Consider the following 12,241-nt stretch of genomic DNA (forward strand, 5'->3'; position numbering starts at 1 on the left):
ACAGAACTTGGGGTTAAGTGCAATGCTCAGGGGCACATTGTTGGTAGCCCTTGATTGAACTCAAAATCTTCTGGTGTTCCATTTCAAAACCTGTGTTTCAGTGAATTGCAAAGGGCATTGACCACATACCTGAATGATGTAAACTTCCTCTCGCCCATTGTACCACACTTCAAACTTCTTTATGTCACCCTTCACATTCTCTGTGATACCAACTGCACTCATCTATGAAATCAGGAACAGACGCACAAATGTCAGTTACACTAATGACTAATGCTGAAAAATGACAGCTCACACATCACATGAAGGCAAAGTTCATCATTCCTTTTTCCTGAGGTGGAATGCTCCTTTAGTCAGTATACAGCCCACATTGATATTCCCTTATTTCCAAAAATGCCAATGGATGGCATTAAGTAAGGGGTAATGTATCAAAGTCAAAGTCAAAGTCTCAAAGTCTGCTTTATTGTCAATTTCTTCACATGTCAAGACATACAAAGAGATCAAAATTACGTTTCCCACTATCCCAAGATGGAGACAAGACATTTTACCAATTAGGTCCACAGACAAAACATAACATTCAATTAAACAATATAAAAAGTAAATAAGAAGGCACATACAGTGAAGAAATAAGAGCAGCAAAAATGGGTTGAAATTGTGCAATTGTGCATACAGTAGACAGTCAATATAATAGTGCAAAAGTCAGGCCAATAAATGGCTGAGGTAGTTCTGTTTGACCTAAGTATGCAAGTGGCATAGTGGTGCAAGTTATGTAAGAGCAGCAGAAGTGTGTTCAGAAGTGTTTTCAGGACACAGGACAACAACAACAAGTTGCAAAGTGTGCAAGTGTACAAGTGGAGTAGTGCAAGTGGAGTAGTGCAAGGCAGCCATTGTGGGTCCAAAAGTCCAGGATGTTATGTGGCTGAGGGTGGAGGGGGGAGAGGGGGGAGAGAGTTCAGCATCCTAACAGCCTGGTGTATGAAGCTGTTGGTGAGTCTGGTGGTGCGGGAGCGCAGGCTTCTGTACCTCTTCCCAGAGGGCAGTGGATCAAACAAATTGTGAGCGGGGTGACTTGCATCACTCACAATTGTGGTCGCCTTGCGGGTGAGGTGGGAGGTGTAAATGTCAATAATCCTTCCAGCTGTGTTCACTATGCGCTGCAGGGCTTTCCTGTTGTATTCAGTGCAGCTTCCGCCCCACACCGCGATACAGCTGGAGAGGATGCTCTCAATGGTGCCTCGGTAGAATGTGGTCATGATGGCTGGTGGAGCACTTGCTCGCCTGAGTTTCCGCAGGAAGTACAGGCAGCACTGAGCTTTCTTCGCCAGTGATGCAGTGTTGGTGGTCCAGGAGAGGTCTTCACTGATGTGCACCCCCAGGAATTTGGTGCTGCTCACTCTCTCCACCACAGCACCGTCGATGGTCAGTGGCAGGTGTTGTTGCAGGCAGCTCTACAGCTGTGACCTCGCCGGAAGTCAACAACAATCTCCTTGGTCTTGCTGACGTTCAGCAGGAGGTTGTTGTCCCTGCACCACGTGGTCAGAAGGTCGACCTCCATCCTGTATTGAGTCTTGTCGCCCTTGGTGATGAGACCCACCAATACCCATGTATTGTCTGTCATACAAAATTATCAGACCTCCGAACATCAAGTGAATGGAGCATTCTACAGCATTATAAAGAGCCATGTAATAACAGATTATAAGAATATGATTATTAAATCTAGAGAGATTCAAATTGACATGACCACTTAAAATAACAACCTAATGTGGTTATTATACCTTAAGATAATGGCTTTAAACTAATTACGGTGAATGAAAATGCACTGTTCTGTTATCCAAAGTCTTCTTCTTCTTCTTCTTCTTACCAAAATTTCTGCATCTAATTTAGCTTCAACCGTTTAACCTAGAAACTTCGTTTGTAACGTAGGTCTTGAAAATGACATCTGTGCAAAATACTTTTCGTTTCTGTAAACTTTATACTTTTTGAAATATTAACAGAAATCAAGCTTATTTTTCCCCATAGACTTTGTATTGGCACTATGACATCACAGTGGGCTAATTAAATTGATTTGCACCTGTATCAACGGCCAGCTGCTCAACTAGGCCCCCTCAAAGAGTCAATTAAGCTGACTGCACCTGTATCAACTGCTTTCTGCTCAACTAGGCCAACTGTCTCTGTGCCTCTCCATTCTACAGGGATATAAGGCACATTTCATCCAACTTTTTATCCATCCATCTTCTTCAAACCATTCACTCATCCACCCATTAAACCCAACCTGCCTATCAACATCCAATAAACGTTCTGTCTATCAACATCCATTACACTATCTACATTCAACTTGTAAACTATCTACTCTGTCTCAGGCTTTAAGCATCCAATCTGGCTCTCTTAAGACTACAGATCTTGTTCAACTGTTTCCTCTGCCCACAAAATAAAAGTCCTTCAAAATAAAAGTCCTAACTACTATAATTCACTATTAAATAATTTAACTATTTAAACTACTCAACTATTTAACTGTTCAGCCATTTCAACTATGACTCCTGCCAACTGTTTCGTCTGCCCACAACTGTTTCCCAATAAAAGTTTGTTTTGCATTTTAAGTAAATATATGTTTTGCATTTTCATGCACTGGTAATTTCCTCGAACTTACATTTTCTTATAACTTATAACAAGAGGAACTGTATCTTTGTCAGTAGTAGTGTGCGCCTGGAACGTATGGTACTACGTACTATGTAGCTTTGTTGTTCTGGCCCTTTTCATCAGCTCTTGATTCACTGGGTACCCCATTAATGCTACACGGTACCAGAAACATTGAAAATTGATATGGAGAATTTCTACAATGTGTTACTTTCATTTCTGTTTGGGGCTGATTTTCCAGAATTACATAACACCACCGTCTTTAACAGACCATTTATTCCAAATATATAGTCTTTTTTTAAAAAAATACTCTGTTATTTGATTTCCAACCAGGGTATAAATGCAAGACACATCGTATATATGATTGCCGAACATGGAACAACAAACCCTTAAAGGCAGCATTAATTTGACTGTATGTTTGACATCCTTTAGTCTCACTATTCTGAGGGGTCAAAATTCTCCTTTCTGTACATGAGGCATCCACAGCTTATTTATTTCTGTGCACAACAAATGTCTACATGATTAATAGATGATCTAGTCATCTGTAAAAGATTACGAACACAAGGTGTGTCCATGTTTTTTATGACTGTGCTGTACTGAAAAAAGCACATTCATAAAACATGAATCACCCACAAAGTTGGGTGGCAAGGAGGTGTAAATTATATCACATGTGGGAACTGGAGTAACTGGAAAGGATGTAACCAGAGTCTCAAAGGAATTCAAAATTTGGTGAGTGGAACAGAAAAGCATTAACCATTACATCCAGAAAGCAAGGGAGTATACAATAATAATGTAATAACAATAAAAACATCAATGGTATGAGTATTGGTGCAGATGTGCTGGGGGGGGGGGTCAGAGGATGTTTTTTCTCAGATGTTAACAGATTAAGAGCACTATTGCCAACTGCAGTTGCCTGAGTAATGGTTCAGATATGGAAGTAGTCTTCCTAGTAAGAGCTTGGGAGATGAGTAATCTCTTGTGGGATTTTAGAGTGAGGACGAGCACTTGTTTCCAATCAGTTGCTATGACTCAGAAAAATTAATAGACAAATCATACAATAATCCAATATCCAATAATCCAATAGGGCAATTCCATGCAAAGGTCATCCTTACCATGGAAAAAAAAAGTTGCGCATACGCAAATAGAACTGTTGTTAAAATCTTCATTTAGGTCTATATTTTATTGTTTGTAACTGATCTGATTGAATTTGATGGAGAATTACACTCTTTTTACATCATAAATATGGTGTGCAACCATACAGAAACAACATTTTTCACATGGTAATATTATACATATTTAAAAAGTGGATAAATGGATCCAAGGTTCAAACAAATTGTGCCATTTGGCAAATTCCAGATTGACAAGGGAATGGTAGAGCAATGTCTATGCTCATCTTGCCTTTAAGTGCACAACTCCTTACATTTGTAAGGCTTTTTTTTTAAGTCAGCAAGTTCCATGGCCATGTCACATCCATAACGTTTTATAGGAAAAGTTTATGCTACACATACAGTGTTGATGCGACAATGTCCATAGTGTCTGTGCAAAGCTGATTTATATCAATGTAAAGTGTGATCACCAAATTGTGCCACTTACTTGCTTTTAAAACCTTTAATGGTGCGTTTTGGATGTTACATAATGTGAATTGACAAGACTGGAGACTTTATTATACCTCAAAGCCTATAAAACGTCTGTTCTGGTGGCATGTCAGTTTCAACGCATTTCACCTTAGTGTTTACAATTGACATTTCAAAGATTATTAGGTTGATCAAAACCACAGGGAGGCCTTGCCTAACCATTAGCAAAACAAACATAAAATAAAATACCTCCAGTGATTAGCCTAGCCATAGCCTATTTTCAAGTGGCCTAATAACGAAAATCTGAGCGATTATCTTCCTGTAACTGTCATACTGTTGTTGTACAGTAACTGGATTATCGTGTTAGCTGGTGAAGATGGCTGACTTTGCAGCTGGAGTTAACATAGCAACCTCCTTCTGTTGCAGATCTGTTCAGCGTGCCGTTCACGTCTGCTTAACAGTTTCATTTTAAATGTGACGCGATATGCCAGCATTTGAAGTGTCAGGTCCTCTGTAGCTAATACCCACAGAGTAACATAAGTAACGGCAGCAATAAACTAGATGTACCACATAGCGGTACAAAATATGACCGCCTCTCACTCCTGCATATTCTCTTCATACATACATATTCTTGTCTCCATTTCCTACTCCTGCAACTCATGTGCATGTAAATGAGTGTGTGCATATGTGAGTTTGCTTTTGTTTATAAGTGTGTGTGTGTGTGTGTGTGTGTGCGTGTGTGCGTGTGTGTGTGTGTGTGTGTGTGTGTCTGTGTGTGTCTGTGTGTGTCTGTGTGTGTGCATGTGCGTATGCGTGCGTGTTTGTGTGTTTATGTGTGTGTGTGTGTGTGTGTGTGTGTGTGTGTGCGTGCGTGTGTTTGCATGCGCACATGCGTATGCGTGCCTGTGTTTGTGTGTTTATGTGTCTGCATTCATGTGGGTGTGTGTGTTTGTGCATGTGTGTGTGTGTGTGTGTGTGTGTGTGTGTGTGTGTGTGTGCTTGCCTGTCTGTATGTGTTTATGTGTGTGTGCTTGCCTGTCTGTGTGCGACTGTGCGTGCATGCGTGCGTGTGTGTGTGTTTGTGTGTGCATGTGTGTGTGTGCACATGTACTTTATGTGTGCAAATCACAAATGAGTAAAGTACATGTTTCTCAGTATTCAGAGGACAGAGGTTACATTAAAAGTTATGCAAATTAATTCACTGATACTAATTTTGCCCCCACTCTAAGGCATTTTGTTTACCAATATGAGTCCAATTGTCACATCCATAACGCTGGAACTGCCCAATTATTTTAAACTGGGGGTCGCCAAAAAATAGGAAGGGGTCATAAAATGATTTGCAAATTGAAAAACAAAAAATGTAGATGCCCTAGATGTAGGCTTAAAATTCATAGTGTTTCCATAATGTCCGAAAGTGGATGTTCTGTTTACACAAACTCAAATCTCTGCCTTATACATTGGATGAGTGCTAGTTATCCATTGGAAAATAATAAAGCAGATTGTAAAAGGCTGCCATGCATTAATGCCTTTGGTATTGACATAGTCTAGCTATGAACATGTTCTAAGACATTTTCTGCCTCTGCCACCAACGATCTTGCAACATTTTCCAAAGTGAAACAAACTTTTTGCCGGTTGGAGAGAAGGGGGTCGCGAGACTTGGCCAATGTTTTTTGGGGGGGTTGCCAGACAAAATGTTTAAAAAACCACTACAATAATTAAACCATACAAAGTAATTTACATCAACATTTTTACATTTATTCATTTTAGCAGACGCTTCTATCCAAAGCGATTTACATATGTCGATTATAATACAAGGGCCATTGTCCCTGGAGCAACTTGGGGTTAAGTGCCTTGCTCAAGGGCACCATGGGGTGGAACCCTACTACTGTACATGCTAGCCCAGGTCCTTAACCACTACGCTACCACCTATTGAGTAATGTCTAGACTATTGCGAAACATGCAGCTGGTGTGATCTGGAGATTTGACACAAACACACACACACCTGCACAATCTGTTTTAGCAAAGCAATAAGAATCATGCTGTTGCATACATGGCCTCAGGTGCAAGAAGATTCCTTCTGCAGAGATGGCTTCACTCATCACCATAATACCAAGGAGAAGTGGTTTTATGCCCTCCTTGCTCTTAAATGAAATGTCAGATGGCACTCTCATTGGTTTATGGATGGACACCCCTCACATTTCTGCCAGTGAGCAGTGTTTCAATAGTGAGGCATTGTTGTGTACCAGGAGGAACCCAAGGCCCACTGCACCAGTACAGGGTCAGACAATGAGTCTGAAGATTTCATCCCGATACTTACTGTAAGAGCAGTAAGGGTGTTGTTGTCTTGCCTGTAGAGGTCTGTGCATCCCTCCAAGGAAATGCCTCCCCAGACCATCACTGACCCACCACCAAACCAGTCATGCTGAATGATGTTGCAGGCAACATTAATTTCTCCACAACATCACCAGACCCTTTCACGTCTGCCACATGTGCTCAGGGTGAACCTGCTCTCATTTGTGAAAAGCAAAGGGTGCCAGTGGCAGACCTGCCAATTTTGTATTCTATGGCAAATGCCAATTGAGCTCCACAGTGAGCACAGGTCCCTCTAGAGGCCATCGGCCCCTCAGGCCACCCTCATTAAGTCTGTTTCTGACAGTGTGGTCAGAGAACTTCACACCAGCGGCCTACTGGAGGTCATTTTATAGGGCTCTTACAGGGCTACTGTTCCTCCTTGCACAAAGGAGCAGATACTGGTCTTGCTGCTGGATTAAGAACCTTCTACCACCCTGTCCAGCTCTCCTAGATCAATTTCCTGTCTCCTGGAATCTCCTCCATGCTCTTGAGACTGCGCTGGGAGACACAGCAATCCTTCTGACAATGGAACCTATTGGTACTGGCTTATGCTACCAGTAGTCACTGACACTGAGCCGTCCCTAGCCAAATGCGAAACTAGTGAAAAATCAGTCAAGAAGGATAAAGATGGAAAAATGATCAGTTGCCACCACCTGTAAAACCATTCCTGTTTTGTCATCTTATTGTTGCCCCTTTAGTGCGCCTGTTTTTAACTTTGTTGACAACAAAGCAGGTCAAACTTATTCAAAACCACCTCTGACCACCACTGGCCAGATCAATATCACACAAGTTTGATTGACTTGATTCTATGCTCCTGTGAATGTTTGTGCTGGATTTTACAATGCCATTGAACATTAATCAGCAATCAAGGACCACATTATCCGTTTTAGAATGTATGTTTTGAATCAGTTAAGCAAGCACTCTAAGAGCCCCACCCACTTTTCCAAATGATGTTGTAAAATGTTGTGATCTATTGGGTTTAATACAGCAGTAGTCAAAAAATCCTTGATTATTTTAGTTAGAGCAGTATCTGCACTGTGTTTAGATCTAAAAATCTGATTGAAATTCCTCTAAAATATAATCGAAATGTATGGTTGAGATTTGGTTTGTTAATAGTGGATTGACCACAGTCATTTTGAAAGCACTGAGGAAAATGTCTGTTTGAAGTGAGGTGTTAATTACTTTCAAGCCAGCTGTGGAGACACTGTTGGATAGCCTGACGAGCTAGACCCACATCAAGACTCACCAGTACTCAATCTGAGGGGCGGGATAAACGGTTGTCTTTCAAATTTCCTCTGCACACAATAGGATAGCGCTACAATCCATGCATTTTCCCACCAGCGGAGCCAATTTAAAAAAAGCTTAACTCGCGATTCAAAGACCATTGTTCGCCAGCAGCAGCATCCATCTTCTTTGTTTTCAAGTAGCAGGAAAGCACGGAACCGTCGCCGACTCTATACACGATGCGATTGGCCTGATAGAAGTTTCATTTTTCCAGATCGCAAGCCAATGGAGAGTTGCTAGACTACCCTGGCTGCAAATTACATTTGCTGCTGCTAGGGTGCGTCTAGATTTCTAGGCTAACTGTTGGAAACATTCTATCGTAAAAGCACCAATTACCGCCCCTTTTTTTAGACAATTCTAAAACAACAATGTTTTTTAATACTTCAAAATAACATTTGATAAAGGAACCTTACATTTTTCAGTAGCCATAGGTGTGTAGATTTAAACAAAATCTGATTTGGTTCTTACCGGTGTAACGATCCTGTGTTTCCTGTCCCTCCTTTGTTTACCTCCTGTGTTTACTTCCTGTCCCTGTGTTTTAGTTCCTGTCAGCCATGTGCTCCTTTGTTTGTCTTGCCATGTCTTAGTTCCCTGTGTCTCCGCCCCTCACCTGTTCCTCATTATTAGTCTGCTAGTTTAATTATGATTTCCAGCCCTGTGTTCACCTGTCTCTTGTTTCTTGTCCACTTGTGCCTTGTTAGCCTTGTTTAACCCCTGTGTATTTAAACCCTCTGTCTCCCTCAGTCCCCTGTCGGTCATTGATGTTGTTTCGTGGTTGTAGTGTGCATTTGCATTAAAGATTCCTGGTTTCAAATTTAAGTGTGCCTCGTTCTAAACTTGCCCTGCGCCTCGGTCCAGCTCTCCATACTGCAACCCTGACAACCGGGGCTTTTACTGCCTGAAATATCCTATTTTGCTCAGAGTTTAGTGCTGGGCTGGTGGGTGCCCTAATTCCCCCCTTTCACATGACACATCAACGGTTAGACCGAGAATTCTCGTCGTGAAATCAAAATTTCACTGGAGCTCCAAGCGGATTTGTACACACAGCCTTACAACACTGTTTACAGCTTTTTGAGTCACGGTAAAATGTAATTTTTGGTACATAGCTAATTTAGATACACTTATGGTGTGGGTGCTTGCGTTTCTTTAGGAAACCGCCGTCTTGGTTTGTATAGAAATTAATATTAAGTGACACATACACGTAAGAGGACGGAAATAGGGGACGGGTGGTCATCTAGGGACAGGATCAAGAGAAGTTGAAAACTTATTCTGTTGTGCAATCTTATAACAAGTCAAATCAAGTCAACTTTATTGATATAATTTAACAGAGTTCCGTTTCCATGATGGAACTGAAGTTCCTCATGATTGCTGTCAGAACAGGAAGCTGGAGAAACTTAGCTCACCTTTAGGGAGTGCTTGAAGCTGTAGGAGGGAGATTTCTCATGGCCCTCTGTAGTCTCCTCACGCTTTTTGCAGAAGAGGAGCATTTTGTGGTACAAGAAGAGGTGTCTCTGCATAGGCTTGAATCGCGCAAGGTCCTTTACCTTATTGTGACCTTTTTTATGGTCTGTCCACACATTAAAGGAACCTTGCATTAGCAGTTTCCCAAGGTCATTGAGGTTTCCCTGAATAGTGGAAATTACAAACATGTAGTAATAAGATGAAGTAATAACCGTTATAACTACAAACATGTAGTAATAACATGAAGTAATAACCGTCACACATCCTGTAACTGTCTACACAAACCTGTACAGATTTCAAATATACACTAGAAGAGAGATGTTAAATTCCTTGTGCTATAGGTAGGAGATTTCACACAGCTGCCAATCTACAACTAAGCCTATTTACCATCAAAACCAAAATCACTAACAAATCACAAATCACTAACAAAAACATCACCAACATATAATACATGATAATGTAATCTGTCAAAATATCAGTACCTCAAAGCCAGTGATGGCGATCTGATGCATAGAATCATTGACAGACTTGATGATGTCAAGCATAGTTGCCAAGGCCTCCTCCAGCTCAACCGTTCCCTCTGAGTTCTTGCTACATTTCAACATTTCCTGAAAACAAAAATAGATAAGGCTTATCTTACAAAACCATGCAACATGTCAAAGGTTTAAGCATGCTTGCTTATTGTCACACTATATTGTCCATCTACAAACATTACAGATATTGGTCACCTAATTATGGTAAGTTATGATGTCTGGCACAGACATTGTCTACTTAATCCAGAGATGATTTGTATTTTTTTTTTTTTACTTTGGTATGCTGCTCTACTGCAGACAACATTAAACCTTTCAAAACAAAGCTTAAAGCTGTTCTCATGGCATTCCTCCATGGAGTAAATAAACAACATTCACAGCCTAAATTATGGCAGTGAATAAAACCCAATGAATGTGTAGCATGTAGAAAGTATTCTGTAGTGAAAGTATTCTGTAGAAATGTATTGGTATTTTGAATTGATAAATTACTGTTATGGGCTGCCTGCACAGCTGTACATAGCCTGACTATTTTATGACTCAAATGCACCTTTAAATAATGCACCTTAAAAACTATGCCAGAGTTGTTTGAATGCCAGTGTCAGTTAGGTGGGAAAAGGAGCAAGACAAAATGTCAGTGATGTATAACAGTGCAAGTCGTGTTGAAGAATAGAAAACTGCATGGGGTCAGCCCAATATTTAGCAGTATGTAGTTTTGGCAGCTTTATATGGGGCTTTATGTGAGCTACTATACTGTATTTGTACTTGAAAGAAGAAATCAGGTAACTGAAAATATATAAGTATAAGTATATAAGTATATATACTCTTTTGATCCCGTGAGGGAAATTTGGTCTCTGCATTTATAACAATCCGTGAATTAGTGAAACACACTCAGCACGCAATGAACACACAGTAAGGTGAAGCACACACTAATTCCGGTGCAGTGAGCTGCCTGCAACAACAGCGGCGCTCGGGGAGCAGTGAGGGGTTAGGTGCCTTGCTCAAGGGCACTTCAGCCGTGCCTACTGGTCGGGGTTCGAACCGGCAACCCTCCGGTTACAATTCCGAAGCGCTAACCAGTAGGCCACGGCTACCCTAAAAACAATTAGTGATATGGAAATGAAATGTATAACAGTGCAACAGGAGGATATTAATTGTTTTCAATATTTTGTATTTTGGAATAGATATGCACAATGTTGTGAGATAATGTGTTTAAACATCAAAGTTGTAAACGCATACAGTATCCTCCAAAATTATTGGCACCTTTGATAAAATTGACTAAAAACAGGTATAAAAAATAATCTTTTGCCGATTTATTGTAATCTCAATGAAACAAATGAAGAAAAAGCCAACCTTGAAGGGAAGCAAATGTATTCTGAGAAAAAGGAAAATCTCATAAAGAAATAAAACCATGTTGCCCACAATTATTGGCACCCCTAGAAAATCTTACAAGATGTAACAGACATATTTTCCTATCTAATTTCAACTTCTTTAAGTTAATCAGAGTGTCTGTGAACTTTCAGAAGTAGAATGACTTTCTTTTTCACTAAGGTATGAAAATAAAGTGACACAGAGGCTAAATCCCAGAGCCATTTTTCAACATCGGAAAGACAAGAGAATACACTAAATTTAAATAAAAAGAAAGTGTGTAAACATTTGTAAGTCAGAAAATGGCTATAAGAACTAGGTGCTTTGTGAAAGAAAACGCCTATATTTACAGTTAAAACAATAATTAAAAGGTTCTAATAAACTGGAAATGTGGCAAACATGCTTAGACAAAGGCCAATGGTTATCTAGCTCCCACACACAGTATGGAGGATGGTAAGATAGGCAAAATATTCCATTAGAACCACTGTTTGAGAGTTACAGAAAAAGGTATCATCTTGAGGTCACCAAAAAAGTTCCCCAAAAAAATATTTAATTGTGACCTCACTGCTAGTAGATTATTTGGAGGGTATGCCAGGTAAAAGCTTTTCCAGTCATTTAATTACAAATGGGAAACAAAAATCCGTAAAGTTACAAAATTACGGGAAGTGGTTGAGCACTGCTCTCCCATGCCCACATCCACGGCTGAAGTGCCCTTGAGCAAGGCACCTAACCCCTCACTGCTCCCCAAGCGCCGCTGTAGCAGGCAGCTCACTGCGTCGGGATTAGTGTGTGCTTCACCTCACTGTGTGTTCACTGTGTGCTTAGTGTGTTTCACTAATTTACGGATTAGGATAAATGCAGAGACCAAATTTCCCTCACGGGATCAAAAGAGTATATATACTTATACTTACTTACTGAAATGTAAGTTGACTTTGTTTGGAAGTGCGGTCTATTGTCAGATTAAATGATAATTGTGCTCCTTGGCAAAAAACACTTTAGTTGGATTTGGCGTACATAGAAGAATGACTATACTGAAAAGAACCC

The 12,241-nt window shown here is 40.5% G+C and overlaps 1 protein-coding gene across 12 annotated transcripts in view; it reads right to left on the reverse strand.

Moving 5' to 3' along the window:
* Nucleotides 1-12,241, reverse strand: part of mcf2l2 (MCF.2 cell line derived transforming sequence-like 2) — a 78,394-nt gene that overhangs the window by 13,006 nt on the left and 53,147 nt on the right. For all 12 annotated transcript variants that reach the window (XM_042111486.1, XM_042111485.1, XM_042111489.1 and 9 more), the window contains exons 21-23: nucleotides 9,785-9,910; nucleotides 9,245-9,466; nucleotides 130-222 (exon numbers count right to left, since the gene is read on the reverse strand). In XM_042111486.1, the coding sequence (XP_041967420.1) occupies nucleotides 130-222; nucleotides 9,245-9,466; nucleotides 9,785-9,910 (441 nt within the window). The remainder of the gene's footprint in view (nucleotides 1-129; nucleotides 223-9,244; nucleotides 9,467-9,784; nucleotides 9,911-12,241) is intronic.

The sequence above is a fragment of the Alosa sapidissima genome, chromosome 12, assembly GCF_018492685.1.
Source record: "Alosa sapidissima isolate fAloSap1 chromosome 12, fAloSap1.pri, whole genome shotgun sequence".
Classification (NCBI taxonomy): domain Eukaryota; kingdom Metazoa; phylum Chordata; class Actinopteri; order Clupeiformes; family Clupeidae; genus Alosa; species Alosa sapidissima.